The 26,004-nt window shown below is 43.5% G+C and overlaps 1 protein-coding gene across 1 annotated transcript in view; it reads right to left on the bottom strand.

The window, feature by feature from the left end:
• Window positions 1–3,356: 3,356 nt before the first annotated feature.
• Window positions 3,357–26,004, bottom strand: part of atrnl1b (attractin-like 1b) — a gene marked incomplete at both ends in the record, with an annotated part of 106,616 nt that continues 83,968 nt past the window's right edge. The window contains 3 exons of the mRNA XM_080021221.1: window positions 3,357–3,481; window positions 9,575–9,689; window positions 18,689–18,799. Of these exons, the coding sequence (XP_079877347.1) occupies window positions 3,357–3,481; window positions 9,575–9,689; window positions 18,689–18,799 (351 nt within the window). The remainder of the gene's footprint in view (window positions 3,482–9,574; window positions 9,690–18,688; window positions 18,800–26,004) is intronic.

Genomic DNA, 26,004 nt, shown 5'->3' with positions numbered 1-26,004 from the left:
AGTAATAAGAGTACAACCCTTTTGGAAAATACATATGAAAAAGAAATCGTTACAGAACAAGGTCGCTCATCACAGACATGGGAGGGCATGGATTACAATTATTTGACTTTTACAAATTGAAAATGGAATCCGTTGTCGGTTTCCTGTATTACGTCCCCATTATTTTAACCACAATATTAAGAATCTTTATTTGTCACATGAACGCACTACAACACATGCATATACACACACACACATGCTTTTTGGGGTGGTGGCCAGTGAAATGTGAACGATGAGCTGAACGATCAGAAATCTTGCCGGTAGAGAAGTTGTCACCATGTACACATTCTACACTGTATTTCACTTCATAAACCGCTGTCTGGAACATTTGGAAAATCCACTTAGAGGGAATTTTATTATTAATAAGTGAGAATAACAAGCTTTTTATCTCAATATATAAAAGGTGAGTAATCTGTCTGCCACCTGAAAATACCACCAGGGCGCTGATGTTGTTTCCAGAAAGGCTCCGGAAATAAGTGAGGGGGGAAAAAAAAACAAGGGAAATAAAACCTGCTCAATGTAGACTTACCAGTGGGGAAAAGAGATTGTTTTGCCGGGCACTATTTCAGAATTACTGTGGGCCTTAGGCTACGCAAGGACAAGCAATGAATTGTGTACGATGTACGACCAGTGCTGCCGACCGCCTGGAAATTTATACGCGGCCAAGGCGGGCGGGAGGGAGTGTTATTTGTCAGTAACTAAAAAAGCGATAAACAAAGCTTGAATAAAAAAAATATAAAGACATAAATACAAACAGTATATAGAAATGTAAATCGCTGAGACAGGATTTTTTAGCTGTTTTTTTATTTTTATTTTCTGGCATGTTCATGTCCATCTTTGAAGTACACGGAATATTGATATGCAGATTCTTATTCGTATCTTTTTTTTAAAATTTTTATTCACATTATAGTGAGACCGTGGGTCCTGTGTAATATCACAGGCATAGGATTACTTTATAAAACATATCAAGTAAAATAAAAACACAATAGCTGGCATACAGTAATGAAATGCATCAGAACAACCACTGCTACAAAATCGCAATGCCCATATAGTCCTTAAAAATAGGTGACACTGAACATCAGGTTTTTAAGTCGACAATAAAAGTTAGATGTGGTATTACACAAGAATCAGTTAAATATCAAAACAAAATAAGAGGAAAACGCTTTCTTCACGATTAAAGCAAAAGACCTATGTTTCATCCACATTGATATCATTGTGACGGGTGACAAGGCAAAAAAAAAAAAAAAAAGACGACTTATCTTGCCATTCTGAAAAAAAAAACAAAAACAAAAAAAACAAAAACATTAAAACACAACACAAAACATGAAATCATTAGAAAATAAGAGCAAAAAAAAAAAGGACAAAAAAAACATTTGTTCCAAGGTGCGCTCCTATACTTGACAGCATTCCAAATCATTTTTGACGTTAAATCGCACATGACAAAGTCCAACGTAAAGGTTTCGTAGCAGTATAGACACGGCGGCTGATGGTCTCGGAAAAAGAAAAGAAGTGGACGCCGTGGCCTATGGCTCCCAACCACCGGGCCGTGAGAAGGCGGGCTGGAATACTTTCACAAGCGAATCCCCCGCTCTCTTTGCCAGAGACAAATAAAAATTGTGTTTTTTATTTTAGCGTAGACTTATTTAATTTACTCCGTTTCCGAATCGAATGAACCAAAAAGGGCCCCCCGCGCATAACGGGGAGACTTTCTCAGCCACTCCCTTCTCCCTCAGCCCCCCTCCCCCCGGGGCGCTGCGGTCCAGTCCCTGATTGGGCGCTCCTCCAGGCTGAAACAGACTCCACGAACTTGCATTTAGCTTTCGAGCACTCAAGGTGTCAAACCTCTCCAAGGTATTTCCCCTTTGAACGCTCTATAGTGTTTAGTCCTTCAGGCATGTTTCATACATTTCATAGGAACCAACGCATTTTTTTTTTTTTTTTTTTTTTTTTTTTAAAGGCAAGTTATGTGTCCTCCCCCGTAACATATTACTAAATCATAGTATAACGATGCCTCTTAAAAAAAAAAAAAAAAACAACAGCATAGCATACGTGACAAAGTTCAAATAATTTCTTGGGACAGATAAGTGGTGGGTGACGTCCAGCCGTCTTGAAACGCATCGAGGGGAAAAAAAAAGTGCCCGTAACCTCGTTCTCCTCGGTCCACTGTCCACGCCGTGCAGCAAAAAAGTGATACGGGGGAGGAAAAAACAAAACAAAACATAGAATTGGTGCCAGTAACAAAAAAATATTTTTTATTTTTATTTTTTTACTATTTACCAGAGAGTTCCTTCGGGTTGCGTGACTGACTTTATACGCTGTAAAGTTGTAATGTGGCTGAACCGCGGTGCCTTCCAGTTTGTGTGTGGAAGCGAGTGGGTTATTTATTTTTCTTGCTCCCGACACTTTTGAAAAGCTTGCATGCTTTATGTGGCCGCGGTCGCCTCCTCCCAAAGGCAGACGTTAATATGTATTCCAGCACAAGTACACGCTTCAGCTGGAGCAGAGGGCGTCACACGACTGTACAGCGAAGAAGGCATTTGGAAAGTCTTCCTTGGTTGAGGCAAAATACTTGAATGACTCCAAAGGGAAAACAAATAAAAAAACAAATAAAATAAAAATAAACAACATTGTAAAAAGAGTGTTCACCGAGCAGAAAGCGTTTTTTCCACAGAAGAGCAGAATTTGCTTTGTTTAATCCAGCTACTGCTGGGTTAATGTCCAGTCTTGTCATTAAAAACTAAAAAGGCGTTTAGCACCATAGAAAAACCACTAAAGTCATGGCAAGCAAATACGACAAAACCGCACAGGCAGCTTATATTTTTTTGATAGTTTATCCAACCAAGCAGCTTCTCTCCGGTCTTCTGTCGGATTTCCAAAAGGGAAAAAAACAAACAAACAAACAAACAAAAAAAACACTTGTGGGCCGTTTCACACTGGCGTGGTTTGACCTTTGACCCCTCCACCATACGGCGTAAACTATCCTTTGTAGCGATCGGCAAAACATTGCGGGCGAGTCTGGGATTTGTGGAGATCTTTCCAAACTCACCTCCGCAAGTCCCCGGATGTTCTCGGGGACCCCGGGGAGGGGGGTGGGGTGGGGCCGGGGTGGGAGCGGCGGACGTAGAAGGCGTGGGTGGTGGTCGCGGGGCGAGCCCAAACCCCGTCGTCCGCGCCTCTCGCTCGCCCTCCGCAGGGCCGGGGGGAGGGGGGGGGGGGGGGGGGGGGGGCGTCCGACCGGGGGCGCGGGAACGAAAAAACAACCCCCTCGAAGAAAGAAAGGTCACGGGGAGCCCCGAAGGGACCGAGGCCGGGGCGGGTCAGACGCAGGTGCCCTGGTGAGCCGGGGGAGGGGCCTTGCGGTTCTTCAGGCCCTGCGACTTCTCCTTGAAGTCGGACGGTTTCTGCTGCGAGATGTCGATCAGCGCGCTGGCCACGGTGAGTCCTGGAGGGGGGGAGGAGTGGAAGAAGAGAAGCGAAGCGTTAGTGACGACAAAGGAGAGGGCAAACAAGGAGGCGGATGGGCGGGCGAGCGCTACGTCAGCTTGAGGGGCAGGTTTTGCCGTGATCCGGCCCTTCCAACCTTGTTAAAACGCTGGTTCCCCATCATTCATAACCGTTTCGTGGCGCAACCTCTCTGTCGCAGCGGAGTGGGAAGCGAAAAGGCTTTTCATGCCTTGGTCGGTTTGGGGGGAAAAAAAAAAAAAAACGAAAACGAAAAAAAACCTACAAGTCTGAAGCGGCGGAGGAAAAAAATCGACTCACACTCCCCGCATTGCAACTTCCGCGTACGCGACGATGCGGTTTGCCTTTCAAAGCCGAACGCTCGACCGTTTGTCACGGGGACGGTGAGCGTGCGAGTGGGCTGGGTGTTTGGGCGAGCGGAGGGGGGCGGGCGTGAGCGGTCTCGCTCCGATTACCGCGGCACACCACTCTCGGTGAAAGGCTGCAATTATTCGGAGGGTTCAATTGACGACCGAGAGAGAGAGGGCTCCGGCTCAAAGCAACGACGGCACGGCGGCAGACCGGCACGACGGTCCCGCGTGTCCCCCCACCCCCCCCCGGCACGGGTGGAGGCTCGGCCTAGAGAGAGAGAGAGAGAGAGAGAGAGAGAGAGAGAGAGAGAGAGAGAGAGAGAGAGAGAGAGGTTTCGGGGATTCTACCCGAACCAAAAAAAAAACAGCAACGAAAAAACCCCCGAAAAAAATAAAAACCTGCAGGTGACGTTTGCGAGCGTGTGCGCCCGAGAGATAATGGTTTATCTGGGAAACGAGACCATAATAAGAGTCAAGCGGGAGGAAGTAGGGTGCTGGGGCTGGTGGTGAGACAGCTGGCGACTGCTATCGAGAGGTTATTTCAAATCGTTGACTCACGCTGCGAAGGTGGCACGGCAGATTATCATGACTGTCAATCCGTTTTTTTAAGGGATCAACAGAGCAGTGTGTGTGTGTGTGTGTGTGTGTGTGTGTGCGCACGTGTTGACTTGTCTCTCCCAGCCTTTCCGCTTTGTAAATAACATCAGCCTTGATGTTCGTTTGTTGGCCCGGCGTGGGCGTGAAAACCTTGTGCGTTTCTGGAGGTCAATTCTCAGGAAGGGGAATAAAAGGCAGATTCAGAGAAAGGGGCCCGACTCGTACCAGGTCACAGAACGCGCCAGAAAAGCCGATTTGTGAGAGTTTCTTTCAGACGGATTTGATTTGGGGGGAACGTGCTTTGGGACTTTTTGGGAGGAATACTATGTATAATTCGCCTTTACACTGAATCTGATAAACGCTTGTGATTTGTTTGAGCTCTTTCCAGTGGTACCGTATGGTATTTTATGTAAACGCTGTACCAAGCGCCTGGTACTTCTCGCTCTGAGAAAATTAGAGGCAGCTTTGTTTGAAGATGCGGAGCGCAAGAACATTGTGAATCTTTCAACATCCTCTCTTTATATGTCTCAGAATCGGAGTCCGGGGCTGAGGATCCCCCAACTGTCGATATATGAGGTTTTCCGTTGCGCGGCATTTCGGAACGCTCTCGGTGAGTTTTCTGTCGGCCACAATCGACCGCGGCCACCGTGACCTTTACGAACACCAGCCCGGGTTTCATCCTGCGTGGGTGAAGCCCGGTACCGGACCCGTTTGAGATTCCGGAGGCTGCCTCACCGGAACCCAAGAGATGTCCACCGCGGCCTCTAATACTCTACTCTCTACTCGAACACCCTGTCTCTAAAGCTGCTTTCACACATGTAGCACACAACACAGGGATGGTCCGTGTCAGACGCGTTCACACCTACTGGAAACACTCGGTTTGGTTTAGACGTGGGTCTGAGCCTGGGTGACCATGCAGGAGGCAGGACGCGGTGCAATGTCGCTGCAGAGCTTTACAAGCACATCCAGGGTGGCGGACGAGGCTATCGACTAATCAGTAATTGTGACTTTTTTTTTTTGCACACATGTATTTGAGCGTATCCGCAATACAAACAAAGGGTGGAAAGGAATATAAAGGAAAGAAGAAAGGAGTATGCAGCAGCCACACTTTGTGCACAAAGGTCAATAACTGGCGCATGATAGAGACGTCATCAAGACGTGACAGGCCCACTCACTCGCTGTGAATGATCCGGATAATTGCCTGCTCTGTTCACACATGGGCTCAATCGGACATTACCCGGACTTTGTACTAGGATGATGGCTGGGTAAAGTCTGGTTAATGTCCGGTCCAACTGATTCGGACGTTTGCACTCACACATACAAGTCCTCTGGGTAATGTCTGAATAATTTCTGGGTTTCAGTGCATGTGTGAAAGCAGCTTAAGGCTGCAATGTTATTAATGGTATATGAATGACTTTTTTGTGGCAGCATATGCACTTCTTTCTCTTTCTTCGTAATTGTATTGAGCGCAAGTCACATTTGCGCTTGGAAGTAATTATAATCAATGGCTATTTCAATGCAAATTATAATTCTTCGTTTGCAATCATGGAGTCTTGTTTCTCGAAAAGGTCAGCATCACCTCTGTCGAAGTTCAAACTATTTGAACTTTGGGGAGTTGGGACTTGGAAAACACGTCCATGCAAAATGAATGGTTGGTTGTGGAAGCAGCTTCAGAACCAATTGGAATTTTTTTCGGTTCCGAGGCCTGGTTCTAGATATGATTTAGCTTCGAGTTAGAGTCACAGCGTTACATAATAGAAGGGTTTTTGATGATTTATTTTTCTTTTTTTTACATATCAGGAATGGAGTGCCTACAGTCGCAGAGTTCAATTTTAAGCTACAGACACAACCACTTAACTAAGTGTTAGGCGGCATTTTCACCAATAAGGAGAAGTCCATTTGTGCCGTGGCAGCTTTTTCTAAAAAGCATTTTACTGAAGACTGGACAATGAAGCGTAATGGTCAACGCCTCAAAAGACGGTGAACCAATGTATAGGCACATCAGCGGATCTTTTAACGCAAAACATATAAATAAGCAAAGGTATCCTTGTCAAAGTGTAACTACACTGATGGATGGACCACACCATCCTTCCACCAACACGTACGGTAGTGGAACCAACTAGAAGTGGGTTGATGGCAGTGACGCAAGTGTTCTAGCCCTCATCTCACCCTGCATCTGAAGAGCCCCATGAATCACTTGGACGTGCACACGGCGTCTAGACGGCGTGTGAGTAAGGTCAGCTCAAACACTCCATGTGGCATAGAAACCCTGCTGGGGAACATCTGGGAAGCCAACAGACAGACCTCCTTCCCTTGTCAGGCATCATCCATATAAGCACGTCTTGTTTTCTTTTTTGTTTGGCACTGATTGTCTCATTGTGTTGACCCCTGTACCAAGCTAAATATATGTATTGCCAGATTCTTGCCAATACACAGACTCCAGAATATTATTGGCTTTCTTTTGTACCGGGAAGTTGATTTAAATGATTTGATATCCTGGGTCGGAATCAATCCCAATTACATGGCAAGAATGAGAAAAAAAAAGAGCAGTTTACAAACTGAGAACCACAGGCCCAGACAATAACTAGAAACAGGCATTTTAGTGTAAAGCAAATCGCTGTGTGGAAAAAAATTTGAATATATCTTGAGAGCTCCGGTTTCACCTTTTGAACTTTTGGGCGTACGTAACCAAATGGCACCATGACAGTAAAAATGTCAGCCCTGTCATTCGGGACAGCATGATCCTCCATTTAGCTGCGCGGCGGAGGTCTGAATTACCTTTCACCACTTTACTTCCACAAAACAACACCAAACGGCTGAAACATTTTAAGGGAAAATGCACTCGACACACAGTTATATTTTGCTGAAATGGGATGATTTGTTTTAGCTGATAACAAAAGGACAGATGGAGCAGACTGCCCCAATCGTTCATTCTTACCGTGTATTATTAAGCAAAATTGGCCATCGACTTCTGCGTTTTGGTTTGTTATGTTGCTTAAAGTCCCTGTCAAGGGAATTCAGTGATTTGTTTCTCAACACATCATACATTCGTTCTAAAGTATCTGCTGAAAACATGTTAAAAGACTGAACGATGTAGTACTGAATTGGGGAATTAGACGTTAAATTGTTTCTCACCATTTTATGGATTTTTTGGTGGGGCTTAATCATGACTCGATGACGTAAAGTGGTCATATGCAGCATGGCCCCTCCCCTAACACTACAGTATATAAACACCGGGTTGGAAACTGAGCATCAGTGGTGAAATAAGCCAAGCTAACAGCCCGGAGTTTGGGATTAAATGTTGTTTTGGGAATAGACTGGAGTAAAAGGCATCTTTAGGGAGACCGTGAACTCATGCCACGGACCCCCGTGACAAAAAAAAAAGTCCCGTTGGTTTGGTTACGTAAGCATTAGCTGCATGCTAGCAGGCCGTGGAGCCCCGATCTGGCCTGCGGAGGATCCAGCTGGGGGCACCGGAGAGAGGGGAGTCCCATTGCCAGACAGCGGCGCTTTGAGGTGAGTAACTACAGCCATAGGACTGGGTTCAGCAGAACAATTAAGCGTGGAATTTACTCATTCCAAAGTAAACGTTAAACACGTTTAACGTGATTGGGTGTGGTTTCAGCATCTTCAGTGGACACGCCCCCAGCGTCTCAGAGCATAGGGAACTGCCTTTATTCACGATTTTGAAACCTAATTTTATATACCTCGCAATTTTTTTAATCATTCAAATTTGGCTGTGTGGTTAATAACACATTTTATGTGGGGTGACAAACTCATGACACATATTTATTTTTGCTTCACATGGACTTTAACTCACAACCTGTGGATTAGAAAAATAAGACTGTGGTGGGGGGATGGTCTGGTTTGAGCAGCCACACCTGACCAGGATCACGGTGATTGGGATCAGAGTTGCTGCATACCTGTTGCTCATTGGTGGGTCTAACAAGCAGCAGGTAAAACCCCAATCCCCACACATGATCCGGAGAGGAGCCCATGCCATGACACATCTCTGTCTGCTCCTGGCTAATTTCAACTGGCCAACTCTCTCCAATAAACTGGTGTTTACAACCCCCCGTCTTCTGTGTCTCTGTGCCGGAGGTCCCTGAAATGCCACTTGGACGGCGCGTGGTCGGTGAAACTGCCACAAACACTCTTTATGTATTACTTGTATTTTCTGTCTATTGTGTCTGGTGCAAATATTTAAAGCCGAAGTCAGAGCCCTTAAGTGTCGCTATTTTTTGACAGTGATTATGTGACTAATCTAAGCTCAACAAGTCAAGTCGAAAAGGAAAAGGTCAGAATACCCGTCAGAACATCAGGTAGTCTTTTAAGATGTTAAAGGATAGCTTAGCTATTTTTCAACAAAGGTCTTTAGAATGAATGTCCCCTTCATTCATAATATTCTGTGTTCATAGCATCTTCGTCTTCTTCTTCTTCTTTGGGCTGCTCCCGTTATGGGTCGCCACAGCGGATCATCTGCCTCCAATCTTCCTCAAGCATCTTCCTCCCTTACACCAACCGCCTGCATGTCCTCCATCACCACATCCATATAAACTCGCTGAATTTACTATTGTGGGACTACTCTGCTGCAGCTTCTCACTGTGCTTACATGCAGTCTAAAAGTCTTAAAAAACATGTTAAATCTCCTTTTTCGAAAATAGGAAACTCACATTATAGTCACACGTGTCTTGGTGTATTTTGAGTAACAGTAACATCCCATTGTCCCGCTGGGCTGCATTGGGGCAAATTCAGAAGCTGCAGCAGAGTGGTAAGTTTCTCAATAGTGTTCGGCAGGGTTGTGCTCGGAACAGTTCTAAACGACGAGAACCAACATTTTAATTCTTTAAATTGGCAAATCTGAAAACGTAGAGGAAGTTGGGTGGACTGAACAGGATTTGTGCAAATGGGTTCTGCCCACGGCAGAACTGCAAACCCACCTCTGTTCCCTGTGGATAGCCGAACACTCTAAACCGATCAAAAAAAAATTAAATGTGAAAAAGCTATGTCCACCAAGCCGGAACAGATTTCAGATTTCCTTAATGGGTAAACGGTTCACATTAAAAAACACAAAAAATATAATTTTACAAACAGTACACTTGAGGGCAGCCGCCAGTGTTCATTACCAGACTGTCCGGGCGGAGGCAGTCCCAAGGCCCCACTGGGCAGGCACACCAACACCGTCAGGACAGCAGCCTTCCCCCCCGAACATGGCTCCACAGCGATGGGTTTCGGCGGACGCTGAAATCCAAACAAATGCACCTTGATCAATACAAGACACACAATATCTATAAGAGCATCGCTTTTTTTATTTTTTATTCTGCTCTCCAGTTTTAAAAAGGCATTGATTTTTCTCAAAAATAACTACAAATATAAAAACAAAGCCATCCTCCAGAGAGAAATGGTTAAGTTGGTCGCATAGCAAACAAGTGTGTGCGTGTGTGTGTGTGTGTGTGTGTGTGTGTGTGTGTGTGTGTGTGTGTGTGTGTGTGTGTGTGTGTGTGTGAGAATGTGTGTGACCCACCGCAGCAAAACCCGATTTATCGCGCATTTCAAATAATAAGTCAAAGCCAAATAAGTTGAAAAAACCTTTCTAGAAGGAAAATTTGATTTTGTGTGTGTGTGTGTGTGTGTGTGTGTGAGAGTGTGTCCCTGTCAGGGCAGTCTACGTATTGAGGAGACACCTGACCCTCTGAGTTAATGGCCATGAATGCTCGTCTCAAGCGTGAAAAGCATGTAATCATAATGAAAGCCAAGCATTTCAGGGCAACTATTGAGCAAAGGGAAATAAATTGGGCCATGTCTGAATGGCCACGGCCATTTGTTTGATTTTTTCGTTTACATCTGAATTCTAAATAGACATGGTCAGGGAGAAGGAGGGGAGCAATCGGTGGGGGGGGGGAAAAACCCCCAAAAAACAAAACAAAACATGGCTGTGTACACCACAAATTGCAGGAAAGATAAAGCATCTGTGACGTCTCCCGCTGGTTTCTGAGGAGACGATTAGAAGCCTCGAGTTTGGGTTTATGCTCGGCGCCACTTTGCCGGAAAAGAGATCCAGAAGTGTATGAATTTGGGCAGCGGGGTGAAAACTAGATGCTAGAGGCATTTACTCTTGTTGTACCGTAACCAGAATACACGCCAATCCTAAAAGATAATTTTGTCTATAATTGGAGGGCTGAATAAAGGCAAATTTATTTTAGAAATGAAAATGTGAGCAAAAAGTGTCGCGTGTCTTTCATCAGCACCTTAGTGGCTGGTCCTAAGAGATTCTTTTTTATTTTTGTTTAATTAGATTTGAACAGGCAACATTCCACTTGCAAGCCTTGTTTTTCTTTATTATTATTCTATTTTTTTTGTTGTTTAATAGCTCCGTATCAAACACGTCTTACTCCATCAGAAATATCCCTTCAGTATCATGCTTTTCAGAGCTGTAATTACCTGTACCTCCCTCACTAGTTCCACAACCTCCATTAGCCTCCGTCTAGATTTGATCGGGCACAGAAAACGCTAACTGCCATCGAATCAAGAATTGGATTTCGACATCGGCGAGAGTGGAGCGATATGAAAAATTCCATCCCTGGCAATATATATATTTATAATGCAAAAACCCTATTGTTTGTAAATGACGACATATGAGCTCAAAGTGGTTGGTAGCAGAAGGTATATATGCAAAACAGGGTTCCGAGCTGACTGCCCACATCAGTGCTTTCCATTTCTGTACACTTGGAATACTTAATCAAAACCCCAAGGATGTAGTCTGAAAAAAAAACACTCCTACCTACCCTTTGCCACACAAGTCCTTTACTCAAAAATGAAGTGCAATCTCATTTGCTAAGAGGCACGGCATGCAATTTCCCACGCAGCTGCCAATTAAGTGAGCCATTTGAAATGCCATAGTTCACAAATATGTTTCTTAGTTTCGCGGTGACATTAAAAGGGTTGCCATGTGCGTCAGACTCCAGCTGTGTAATTGTCTTCGCCAAAAAAGCGGCTTGAATGTCACCCGCGCTCAGTCAAACAAAGAAAAATATTTGTCGGGAAATTGAAAAAGGATTGGAACATTAAATTATAATAAATCATAGCTGAATAGATGATATAGATCAATGGAATCAAGTGGGCAGGGTCCCACTAATCTCACCGACTAATTATTGATATATTGCCAAAGCAATGCTCTCGAACAAAAAGCGATCAGGGACGGGTGGCCAAATATTTAGAAAGCCAGAGTTCCGCCTCCGAAAATGAAAAATATGAAGATCTGGGACACAGATTTTGTCAATTACCAGATACTGAATCTATTTTTAAGAAAAATTGATGAATTGATGAAATTACTAATTTAATTTTTCAAGTAAAACCGCAATACTTAATGACGACAATTGTATATGTTACTTTTAAAATACCTATAAACTACAGCCCCAGTTGTAGCAGCATTAACAAGGTAGGTCAAAGCCTGGATATGATCTAATTGAGTCAGTTGCCATACTCCCAACATATACATAATACCATAAGACTTTCTGGTTGCAAGTTTTTATTCCGTGGGAGGAAAATGGAGCTCCCAGAGGAAACCATGTAAACTCTCCACACAGCATTGAGGCCAGGAATCGAACCAGGGTCTCTGGTGCCCTTCATTCTGTCATATCTGTTCATACCATTTGCAAACATAACAATGACTGAATAAAAGCCAACAAAAACACCGTTACAGTTCTGGAATCATTTTTTTTTTTTTTTATGTCAAAATGCCAGTAGTGATAGTCACATTAGACAAATGCACGGCTGCGTAGTTGTCGTTTGACCCAATTAATTCAATTATTTATTCAATTCATTCAGATGATCCAAACAGTCTGTTTTCCAGCATCCTTTCAGGGGGCCCCTGTTGCAGGGGGCACGCATTAAATCTACCGCTGACACACAAAGGACAATTAGATTGCACGACATTTCAAGACCACTCGAGTGGCGCTGCTAATGAATAGTAATAAAGGCCATGTTCATGCAAGCCAAGCTAACGCAACTTATGCCGAGAATTTGATTAAAAAGGCATTCCGCTGAAAGCCCTGCCGGCATGCATCGCTGAGCGAAACAATCCCCAAACAAAGCAGCGACCCACATCACCGACGATCTACATCCACCCCATTCTGGAACCTGGGCATCCGAAAACAACTCATCTCACTTCAAGCAACACTATTGCTTTTAACTTTCGCTATGTGGAGCCCCGAGAGTTTGTGAATGCAACTGCACTTTAACACCACTCGTCCGGTGTCCGAATTTTTATTTTGCCGGACAAATTTGAATCTCATCGGTCACGTCTCAGTGACCAGCATTTGTAACAGTCTATGTTACAAATGCAAATATAACGTACACCTAGGTTAGAGCGCCCCCCCCGCACGGACGCTGCTTCCCGGAGCCGTGGACTGAGTGCTCGCTGCAGCGCACCACTGGCCTGTCTCTTCCGCACCGTCGGGGAGGTGTAGCGGCAACATTTTGTATGACCATTATCACCTGACATATATCTAAATACATAAACATACCATCAATTTCACCGGTCAAAAAAAAAAAATACAATTCGGTAATTACAGCAGCCAAACCTCCAGGAAGCTCTATGCGCTAGAGCGTAACACAATTTTCCTGTGGTTTCGTCCCCGAACACAGTAGTTACATAGTGCAAGAACAGGCATTCAGTGGGTGGGTGGGAATGAAAGAGGTGGCGTTCTCCTTATTACAAGTCAGTGTACCATCTAAATTATTCCGAAGCTGTTATTTAAAGGTTAGAAATAGCGTTGCATAGTGTTGCTTTTATACGGTTTTGATCTCCCCGCCAGCCTTTGGACACAATTCATGTAAATTCAAGAAGAACAAGGTCAACAACAATTTAGTTCAAGGATCTCATTTTAAGTTTCTGGCCGGACTGCTATGAACGAAAATATTGCCATTGGCTATTGACTACCCCCCCCCCCCCCCAAAAAAAAAATTAAAAAAATAAAAAATTCTCTAAAATCAGTTGAAACACACAACAGTATTCCACAATGCCCTCCACAATTTTTTTTTCTGTTAATTGTACAGAAACTTTTTTTTGTATTCAGAACTCATCATTTTCAATGGCAGAAATAGTATTGATTAGATTTCACATTTGGTGGCACAGGCTTTGGAGACAAAAACTGCAATCACGCTACAGCTATTAACAAGATTGAGATACCGCTGTACTGGTCACTCCCGTTTTGCCTCTCCACTGCTGCTTTCAGGTCCATCCACCGGTGTTCGATGGGATTTCGATCTGGACTCATTGCTGGCCACATCGGAACAGTCAAGCAGTCCTGGGTGGACTGCAGCCGGGACCGCTTTCAGATACTGGGTTCAAAATTGCGCCCCCCCCCCCGCAAAGTACAGTGGGTATCTCCTGATTTCATGATGCCCTACACAAATTCAAGGCACCCAGTTAAAAAAATAAAAATAAATAAATAAAAATAAAAATCAGCCGTCCACACATGGCTGCTGAGATCCGAGAGGGATTTAAGCTTGTTCAGGTGTGTTTTGGCAAACGGCAGCAGGGCCTGGGGTCTTGTGTCTCTCTTAGCAGTGGGGTCCGGCTGGGTCTCCTGCCACAGAACGCCCTTTTACCCTCGTACCCCTGAAGGTCAGCTCGAAATAGGTATGCGGTTGTCTGAGGCGCCATCTCCACAAAATAGCAGCACGACTGCTTCTCTCCATTCAAAACGGATTGAATGAGTGATTGTTAGATTGCGGGGACGGCAATTGAAATACTAATTACCCAAGGGGAAATGATCGAAATCAAATTATTTGATAGAACGTCTAAAATGTTGTAAATAACATTGTCCAGGTCCTTTTAGGATTTAAGCGTGGAATAAGCCACGACCCCGTATTCTTTCCTGGATATTTTTTGTAAATTGGTTTGAATTGAAAAAAGTCATGAAATGACCTCAGTTGATGAAAGTTGCACTGTGCAACAGCCCACTGGTTTATGCATGTTAAACCACTGCTGTTACGGTCACAGTTGTCTAGGCTACTGCAAAAAATGAACTATATGAGAAGACATTAATAACCCCTCTTGATTAAATCCTTAAATTCACTCAAAGATTTTCACGTCATTGTGAAGGTGTTTCTTGTTTGGTCATAATAAAGGCCTTAAGAAGTCTCCTTCGCTCCCTCTCCTCCCTCTCTCGCTCTCCGTGATGTATATATTCATGATGGGGACCCAGTGGTAATCTAATACCTCTCTCCAAAAAAGCAGAGAAAATGAAATAATTTCATTTCCTCCGAACTGCGATCGCGTCTCTCCGCCGAAACATTTTGAGTGCCGGAATTTGGCACGCTTATTTACATATCACCCGCGGTATCACCCCCTGCGACGCCTTACTTTGCTTCCCGCCTGCCGCCAAGTGCGGTGAGGTACAAGGACTTTCATACTCGGACACATAAGCCTACACGCACACACAAACACACACAGACACACAGACACACAGACACGGTGCGTTCCCCAGTTCCTGCTGCTGACAGGTGTTATCCATCATACTAGCTGTCTGTTAGAGGCTCCATATGTTAAACGCCGGCCACAGTGCATTGAGACATCTGTGTCAGCCCGGCCCCGTCCTGCAGCGTTTGGTCCAGATTGGCTCCCAGTCCAGCAGCTGCTGTCCTCTTTGCTCAGCAGCAGTAAAGAGCCGTCTCCAGGGGCTCGGAGCCCCACACAAATCAAGGAAATAGGCATGAGGGCCGTGGCAATTTTCTCCGTCAAAAGAGCTCAAGGTTTGTTGTTGTTTTCTCCCCCCCGCTGCGCCGATTCTGCGGCGGGTGCGCAGCTGCGATTTTATGTGGGCTGATGTCCTTTCTCAAGGACCATAAGCAGCCCTCACTGCATGTTCTCCGACAATCATCGGCAACATTGGTCTTAGATTTTAGATGAATGTAAACCAATGTTAAAATGACTTAACCCTAAATTACACTCTACAAATAACACTAACTATGTCTGGCTAAGGCTTGTATGAATGATAAGTTTCAAATTCAGATCTTGAAGGTGACAATTTTCCCACACATATTTTCAGAAAATCAGTGGGAGAGAGTTGATATCCATGCGTGAGTTTGAACAGCTGGCAGGGGACAAATGTAGTAATTGTATTTGAAGCTGGGCCTATGTATAATTTTCACACAAGTTACCAACAGCTAAAACCGCACAGCGCAGCTGGGAAAGACGCCATGTGCCATTGGCTGATGACGGCACAAATTTTCCCTGTCTTTTGTCAAAGAAAAAATAACAGCGAGAAGTCAACATCTCACCGTTACGGCCCTTTTAAAGGGACTGTTTGGGCTCTGGGAGCGGTCGTCTTGGCCTTCAACAGTCCTCGATGTCCCAATTCTCTATTACCAGCTATTGTAGCTCAAAAGTTCTTATTTGTGCCGTTAGAGAGCCAAGGAATTCGATTTTGCCCCGAAATACAGTCCAATTTGAACATTTTAAACTGACTTTTAAACTAGAATAATGTATGACAGTGACGAGTGGGCGTTAATACGTTATCTGAATTCTGAAAATGGTATATCTGATCTGTAAAGGACACTACAACTCGGTGTCGGTCGGCATTCTCTGATCCAAAATGTCATGAAATTAAAATGATTAGGCGTACTTTTTTGTGAGGCTTAAAATAAACAAACGCTTCGAAATAAAAGGTTTGCTGGCGAGAGAAATAAGAGGTAGGAAATGATTCATACTGGACCTCGACGTCGCATTTTCCGCAACGCGACAGTGTTGGTGAAGCTCTGAGGCTGGGATGATTCAGTGTCCTCTTTGTCATTAACAAATATTCCAAACAGCTAAATGACGCCAGATGCCAACCAATTAACCTTTATAAAAGAGAATTAGGCTTTCCCCCCCCCCCCTTCAGATGGTGCCAAAGTAGCAACCGGGCTGCATGGAGTCCAACATATGCATTTAACCGGCGCTACACTATAAAACAGCAGCAGAACCACAGCTCCGGATCACAATACAACGTATATGCAACACCACGCGGAGAGAAAATGAATATGGGGGGGGGGGGAGTGAGTTGAACTCTACTTTCCAGCTGATTCATTGGGATACAACCAACCATGCAATATTTTGGGGAGGTGTTCCTGTTCCAAATGTCTCGGTTTCGTTTGGAGTATCTTGGCGCCTCTGAAGCTGAAGGCACGACCAAATCATCTTCGACACAAGGAAAAACCCACAACAGCAAATTAGGGTCAATGACTGGATGTCACGATGGCTGTGTTCACACTAAAGGCTTTAAGTGCTCGAATTCGGATTTATTGCTCGGATCCGATTTTTTCGGTTTGGCTGTTCACGTGGTTACTGGAATACCAGATTCCAGTGTGAACGGGCCCCAGTCCTGAACCGACCCACCTGCGCAGAAGCAGCGAAGACGTCACACGCCGCCGCCAAATGTGGTCGTTGGGCGGCGTGGGACCGTGTACCTCCGTGCAAGCTCGCGGATGAAATCTTCAAATCCAGACAGGGGGCACGGTGTTTATTCTCGAAACACAGGGGGACTTTTTTTTTTCTTTTCTTTTTTGCGTCCCCGGTCCGTGCACATTGTCTGCGCTGCGGCCCGGTCCGCGATAATAAAAAGGTCGGGAAGCCCCGCTCTAGAGTGACGCTAAAGTCCCGTGAATTCCGATTTGACCGTTCCGACTGAGGCGCCGTGGCAAAAAATCTGATCTGTATCTGATTTAATGAAAGTGGCCCAGATCAGATTCCATGTGATTGTGATTGAGTGTAGATCCAGTGTGCTGTTCACACTGTCATGAGAAAAGACAGATCTGATCAGAGGTCCCTGCAGGTTGTAGGAGCGTGGGAATGGGTTTGATAGTAAAAGGGAGTTGATGCTGGATTATTCTAGATCTGTGGATCTATTCTAGATCTAGTGTCAAAATCAAAATGAGAAAGGAATAGAACCTTTTTACAGACGCCAAATAAATAAATAAATGAACCGTGTGGATTGTTATTACTCATGCGGTAAAGGGGAGATATGTTTTGATAGCAAGGATAAAAAACATAATACTACCGCCACTAATAATATTATGATTTTTCTTTTTAATAATAACAAAACACCGGAGAAAAGAATGACAGTCGATTGAAAAATGTTCTGTTTCTTGTGCGGGTAAAAGAAAAACAGCGCAGGGGAGACCGTGTAGCCTGTTGCTTCACAAGAGCAACAATTAAGTGCTTTCAGGTGAGAAAAAAAGGGCATTTATGTCCTCCTCTCCGGCTCGCCACGCTGCCCCTCACCATCCCACTCAGAGCCCCGCAAATAGGTAACGCGGCGCGGATGTGTACGACGGAATGTGTCGTGGGGTCAGCCGTCCTCAGACCTCAGTTCTCTTTTTGTCTTGATTTGTCCCAATTAAGAGCTGTTTGAAAAAAGTATCTATAGATACAGTATGTATGTACGTATGTACTTTGTTCGGCGTCCCAGCGAATCAGAAGTAGTGACGCGGGGCTGGGCGATATGGAAGAATTTCTAATAATAATAACACGAAAAGAAGAAGACGTTTAGAAAACAACCCAGTATATTCCCGTGGGGCTGTTTATTTGTTGCTCAAGTAATTTGAAATTCCGTGTTCAAAATGTATAAATTCTATTCTCACTTAAATCCTTAAATTCGGGGGGACTGGAGAAAGTCGCACCCGACGCGTGGCTCTCCCGGACCGGTTGTGGAAATCTCAAGTGTGTCGGCGTCCCAGGCCGTCACCCATCTTCACTTACGGTGCCACCGATTTGACGACATCATTGAGAATTGAAAGGGTTGTTTTAAATGGAGTCATAATACTGAACAAACAAGTTCTTTTTGAGGGTTCTGTGTGAATTGTCTGTGCGAGTTGGGATAAAATCAGCTGTGTGAGTTAATATTGATGATTCATTTGCTGAGAAATGATAGTGATCTCTCAAAGCCCAAATGGATGACACACATGTGAAATATACTATAATAGAATATTTACCTTTTTTTTCTTTTTTTATTAAATGCATTTTGCTCGCTTGTTTACTTTGTGACCATCTGATTGCCTTCTACTCTATTAATGCAAACCAATTTGAGTTGCCTATCATGTATGGAAGGTGCTATACGAATAAAGGCTGTTATCTGAAAACTCAAGCTCAGGACTAGTGATTAGAGTGCCTTATATTTCTTCAAAGAGCTCATTTACATATGAACTCTTTAAGATGACGTACTGAAGAGTTTGTGTGTCGCGTGCGTGAAACTCACATCGGTGGTGGCGGGCTGCAGCAGCTCCGTGTGCTCCTCGCCGGTGTCCAGCGCCACGGCCACTGAGGCGAACGGACGGCTCGCCATCTGCTGCCGCTCCCTCATCAGTTGCTGCAGCGTCAGTGACAGACCAGGAAGGAAGGAAGGAAGGAAGGAAGGAGAGGAGAGGAGAGGAGAGGAAGAGAAAGAGAGTATAAGTGAGAGGTGGTGTCAGTCACATTTTAGGCCCGGGGAAAGGCCTAAAATGTGCAATGTTTCCCATACATTGAATTATTTGTGGCGGGCAGCCACAATATCAACAGTGACCGCCACGTATTGATTTTCTATTTTTTGACCATTTAAAATGGGTGAAAATCCTATTCCGATGTTCAGCTGCACGCAGCGCACTGATTGGCTCAGCCCCTCCTCGCCCGACTTGCTGTCTCACATACGGATCGCGCCCCACGGCGCGGCAGAATCGGCATGCATGTGAACCAGGGATTTAATGGCACAATTGAACCATCATGGTGAAATACAGTTATTCACTGCCACTTATTCCCCCAAATCTCGACGCAGAGTTGCAGTGATGGGAAGAGACAAGACAGACGTGTGCCGTGTTTTACTCTCATTAATCTTCATTCGGAGTTTCATGAAATTTGGTTTGTTATAAACGTGAGAAATTGAAGCTGATAGTGGTACTTATTGGAATTCAATTCAGTTACCTGAGGCGGATCTAATCATATTTATCAATTCACTACAGTGTTTAAAGGAAGACGGTATCATGCGTGCCTCATATTGCACTTTAATTTAATTATTGATTTTAGAACGTTATAAATTGTAATATTTTATTCAAACATTGGACATCTTGAATGTTGCTTTCAATTAAGACGGTGGGCAAAAGTTCCCTGCTTTAAGTGTTTAATAGAATTAATAGAAAGCAAAGTTATATTTGTCTCTTTTTTGCTGATCTGAAAAATGATCTGATCCGTGACTCAAAACCGTGATACGATCCGAACCGTGAGTTTTGTGAACTGTTGCACCCCTATTTGCGGGGTGTTTTGTGAAAAGCCCTGGATCTAAAATCTAAAAATATATATATATATATATAAGAAATATAATAAAAAAATGGCCCTGGATCTATCCATGTGTCATTCCTGCATTAAAGCACTCAAAAATAATGTGGTATCGTTGATCAAAAACGCAAGTACGTTTTGGGTCCTTTGTGTGACCTGAAGGCTTTTAACTTTAAAACCACTGACAGGTGAAGTGAATAACATTGCTCACCTTGTTCCAGTGGCTGCTGTCAAGGGGTGGGATGTATAAGGCAGCAAGTGAACAGTCAGTTCTTGAAGTTGGTGTGTTGGAAGCAGGAAAAATGGTCAAGCGTAAGGATCTGAGCCACTTTGACAAGGACCAAATTGTGATGCCTAGACGACTGGGTCAGAGCGTCTCCAAAACGACAGGTCATGTGGGGTGTTCCCGCTATGCAGTGGTTAGTACCCACCAAAAGTGGTCCAAGGAAGGACAACTGGTGAACCGGCGAAAAGGTCATGCTCGCCCGTGGTCTCACTGATGCGTGTGGGGAGCGAAGTGTAGCCCGATAGTCCGATCCCACAAATGCAATTGTATCACGAATTGCTGAAAAAGTTAACGCTGGCTAGATAGAAAGGTGTCAGAACACACACTGCATGTTAAAACCTAGGCAAACAATAACATGCTTTTCCCTTAAAGATACAGCCAACACACACTCACACACATTAAATAGCCCGAGAAGGGCACCGAGCACAATCCCGGTGGTTATGAACCGTAATCTATACCCTTAGGGCTATTTCAGTTTGAGACTCCGAAATAACACACACACACACACACACACACACACACACACACACACACACACACACACACACACACACACACACACACACACACACACACACACACACACACACACACACACACACACACACACACAAGATATCAATACGGTAACACAGAGCCTATCCATAACCATCCATGCCTCAAGGACGTTGGGAATTCTGTTGTGCCCCCGCATTACTCAGCGAGAGCCAATTCGATTTGGCCAATTCCACTTGTGTGATTTGTGACTTTGACGCTTTCCATATTTTATTTATATATATTCTTTTCCAGAGGACGAAAAGGGCTCGCCGAAGTATTTTCTTTTCTGTCCGTCCGACCATTCCAATCAAAGTCGCATATGGCATGATATAATTCCGCCAACATTAAATATTATCGTTCAGTTATCGCTCCGACCCCAATGCTCCGTACTTGTTTATCCCACACAGGCAAATAGAAGAACGTGGAACAATCAAACATAACGGGTGGGAATTGGTTTCGCGGCGGGTACAGTGCTGCGGCACCGATGCGTCTAAAGATTAGCTTGGAGAAACGTGGAGGCCCGGGTCGGCGCCGACGGCGGCCGCCCCGTCTTCTGAGCAGATTGAGCGGAAAATGGCTCCTCTTGTTCCCCGGTTAATCGATACTGTAAAACAAAATGTGCCACACTTTCACCAGCAAGCGCTGCGGCGCCTGATCAATAATCTAAACGTGCTGCCATTTTGGGTGCCAAAGACACGGCTGATTGCTATTGGATTCATGATGCACAGCGGCGCGCCGCATTAAGCTGTAATTGTGCCGAGGATTAGCAAAGCAGGCCTCACACACCTCTCACCTTCTGAATCGCTGCGAGAACTTATCGTCAAAGTAGATGTACGGCAGAAAAGATAAAAAGCAACTCTAATAATATAATAATGCGTTTAAAGTCCCTGCCTTAAAGCCTGAACCTTGGAACCTCTTAAAGGGACTTTTAAGTCAATATAAGTCCATATATATATATATATATATATATATATATATATATATATATATATATATATGTACATACACACACACACACACACACACACACACACACACACACACACACACACACACACACACACACACACATAATATAGTCACTATAAGTCCATACTTACATATATATGGACGTAGCTCAGGCTCATCTGGGGTTAAAAGGTCAGGGATATAAATGTCTACAATGATGACAGATCTCATTAGGCTTCCCAGCAAATACTATTGTTTACAACAACAGTCATCGCCATTGGACATGCTTCCCCTTTTTGTTTAATGCCCCCTCCCCCCTTTACAATAACACACCGACAGTGAGATGATTAGACTGTCCAAATCTAGCTGCTTCATGTCTTTAGTGTAGAGGTAACGACGAAAAAAGAGGTTGTAAAGACTCCTTACAGTTGTATAAAAGCTGCAATAGAAAGGTCCAAGGAGGAGATAGCACAACTACTGTCGTGTAGTACGGCTACAGGGATGAAAATCTATGAAAACTAAAATGTAATCACCCCCATGTTAAGATTATTTATTGTACAATATGTAAAATAAAAATAAAAAATAAAAATCAGGACCACTTTGCTGCACTCAAGTTACTTCAGTAAGTCACCCCCTCACCCCCACATCCAGCGTGCAAAGAGACGTCCAGGTTTTCCATCTACGCGGCTTTTCATTTGCGTCTTCCGGGTTATCACTTCGACGACGGAGGGTCTGATTGACTGAATAAATAATGGGGCATAGCTCTCACTTTGAATCACCTTTCCAGACAGAGTTTCCATCCCTCCAAAATGTATGTTTGAGTGTTCCAATACCGATAAATAGCTGTTCGGCAATCAGTAGACATCTATTATTACGCCATTATAAATCAATTCTATGATAGGGGCATGAAATGACAAAATAAACAAAAACATTTTTGAATTGTCAAACGCAATTGACATGCAACTTGTGTTTCTCATTACGCAGGACTGAAGAAGATGATATTGTCTGCTGCATTGCAATGGTTATTTAACTATTTGTGCGCACGCTTCGCTTGCAGCCTTGATATCCATGCAGAATAATCTTTCGACCTCCGCATAAGAAGCACATAGGAATATGGGAGGTGAAGCGCAAATTGTTTGAGTGCACAATACGATTGGCGTCAAAGCTTTTCGGTCATTTACAGCTATTTGAAGGGTTAGGCAAACTCGAAATTAAAAGTGCTATTTCATGTTATGTTTATATATTTTATCTTGTGGAAATGGAAAGCCATGAAGACGCTGGACGTCAGGCCATGTTTATTAAAAGCGGCGAATTTAAACAAGTTGTTAAGACCCCATTGTTAAGTGGAACCCAGCTATTTTGTACTGTATATAAACATTTAAAAAAACCTATCCAAGGAAACATTTTGAATAATGCTAGATTAGAATCCTTTATTTGCGCGGAAAAACAAATGTGCTCAATGTGTAAATGTGCAATATCAGGCGATGTGTTGATACGGTATCTCCATTCCTCCGAGACATACGACGATTCAAGCTTATAATCGTGAAAATCAATGATTTATGAGCAGATGAAGCAGACACAAGTTTATCTCATTAAAACAAATTATTTTTAGGTTAAAAAAAAAAAAAAAAAAAAAAAAAAAAGCTCAAATAACAATTCAATACTTCATTTTCTCTGTTAAATCTTTGACAGTATTAGCATTAGAAGGTAAGTTTTAGTAATTAAAAGGTCGGGGGTATATTTAGTTATTACTTGAGAGTTTTAAGGGAGCCGAAGGAAGCCGACGGAGAGAAAAGTTCGGGTCAATTCAATACAATTTGCTCGGCCAAAACATCTCCTCGGGGAGGTAAGCTGTGTTCGAAAAAAAGGAGCAAAAAAACAACCAAAAAATAAAAAAACAAACAAACAAACAGAACCTTGAGATTGAGATTGATCAGGTGATTGATTTTCTTTCGTATTTTTTGTGTTTTTTGTTTTTATTGTTTTTTTTTTTCTCCCCACTTCGAATCCGATAGACATGTCAGGACTTGTGTACATCTCTACGATTAGGCACTTAACTGGCGACACAAACGCCACAGAGCCGCAGAAAATTAGATGTTGTGCCCTTTCAAAAAATAAAACATAAAAAAATAAACTAGAAAAGCCAGATGTGGGGCTCGGCGGGCGCCGTCGAAAATAAAGCATTGCACCCTTTTCCAGTTGGAACACAAAAGCTCCCAATCCAATACCATCCAGCCTAAATGTCAGATGGAGGTAATGTTATTTTTCATTTTGGCCAATTCATTTAAGGCCACAAACCACTCGAGACGAAAGAGAGAAGCGGGGGGTGAGACAGGGGAAAGCCGTTCCTTTGTTCCGTGTCCGTGTCCACGCATGAAATTACAGTGTGCTGGGAATACAATTATCAAAAGGGCCGGTACCTGCGCGACATCTAGAAATGAATACTAAGTTAATGACAATGGGCCAGGGCGCACTCTGCAAAAGCAATTAATGGCGGTCAAATGGCCGACTGATTACCTCAAGTACACAAGTCAATATGGGACCATTCGAAGCGGCGATAGAGGAAGGTATGCGGAGCGTCGCCATGGAACTTGATTAGTTTGCTAAGTGAGCGCATGAATGTGCTTTCTTATGAATATGGCAATTTTAGATTGTGTTCCTTTAAGGGGGGGGGGGTGTTCTGTAAAGCAGGTGTCTCCACTCCAAAGCTACTCCTAACCACCTCCACCTTTGCTTTCCGCCCAACTTCCTCCCGTTTGTTGAGGTTTAAAATCAAGAACATTCATGATGAGGATTGACCAGTTAGACCAAGAATCACGACAAAGGGTAATAAAGTTCAGTTCAATGGTGATGTGAAGCGCAAAACGCCGAGCTTGGTAAAGGCCCCGTTTTTCAAATCTCAAGCGTATTTTTACTGCAATTATGACCCTAATAACAATATGATTATTCAATTATAACAACAATCCTAAAAACAATATAATCATAATTTGTCCTTACTCATTATGTCACGACCCAGACCGAATTCAAGTTTTGACTCACTCACTTCGTTTCACAAAGGGGGCAAAAACAAAACACCACCACTTCAATTAATTATTACACAAAAATCCAATAACAATAATTTGAAACCATTGCAACTCATTTCTTGACACCACAAATGACTGTTATTTGCTTTTCGAGAGGGCAATAAAATCCAACTAGGATACTAGCGACATCAGGAAAATAACAAGGTAAACCAGTGAATTGCTTTGGCATTTGCTTTGACAAAGTCGACATAAACGCCTGTTGTCTTCTCAAAATGGACCTGCGATCAAGTCCTGGATGGAGACCCACCCACTGGGGAACCACGACCAAGCTCCTCCCAAGATTTGCCGACCCCCGCCTCGTTTGTCTTATTCATATACATAAGCCTATTCCCTTTATCTATTCTATTTAATTTTATTCTATTTTATTCAATATATTTTTATTTTATTCTATAGTATTCGACTCACGGCATTACCTTTTAGGAATCAGTTAGTTGGTCAAGTAGAAATTCTTAGGTAGCTACTTCAGTCTAGGACATATTGTGCATATATGTGTGAAAGTATGTATATGTATGTGACGAATAAACCTCTTAAAACTTGGTTCCTGCTCCCTTGCATACTCCTCATTGTGCTTCCAGTGACTCGACATGGAAGATCACTGATATTTAAAGGACAAGATACTGTAGATACTGCACATAAATATAGGTATACTTTTCTACTCACGTATATTATATTCAACGTAATATTATTTTTATACCAAGTGGTCGTGAGCCTGATTTACAACTGAGGCAGTGGTACAGGGTGGTACCCCTCTCTTTATCCGCTGTCACATGGACTTAAATTGAACCTAAAGTATAGGGCCTAGTCTCTGACTTACAAAGACACTCAAGTGGCGCTGGGACAATAAATACGATAAGAGTGCCGGCTCTGTCAGGGTTCTTGGATATATGAAGCTGTGGACACAATCATCACGAGAGTGCTTTTCCACAAAAGCAGAGTTGTATCACTGCATTTCTTGGTACATCCCTTGGTGTCTAAATAATTGCCCACAAAGACAAGTAGACAAGAAAAGTAGATAGTGAAGGGGGACGAAGAAAACTGTTTCTGATGTTTCGAAAAATGTTTCTGCTCGACTAGAATGACAATTGTATGTGTGATATAACGGCAAATAGTGAACCGAATGCAGAAAAGGGGTAGTTTCTACCGCCTGCTGCATAAGCGTTGGTCTTTTTAGACGTCTTTCGTATGCCTTTTGTATGTGGAAAGACATGCAGTACTGGTTCTGCTCAATGCAGGAATGTGGGAAAATTATTTACAGATACCAATAACAGCCAGCAGTTCTTGGACTTAGATTAGTCGTAGACTAGTCACACTCACAAACGCTTGCCAAAAAGAGGGTATATTTCAAAGTTGATTCTCCAGAAGATACTAAAAACGGGCATGGGTCACCAAAAAACGCCATGGAAATTTGAA

The sequence above is a fragment of the Zeus faber genome (genome assembly GCF_960531495.2).
Source record: "Zeus faber genome assembly, chromosome: 20".
In the NCBI taxonomy this organism is placed as follows: domain Eukaryota; kingdom Metazoa; phylum Chordata; class Actinopteri; order Zeiformes; family Zeidae; genus Zeus; species Zeus faber.
The sequence above is the reverse complement of the archived record's forward strand: the minus strand, read 5'-3'. Positions and strand labels throughout refer to the sequence as shown.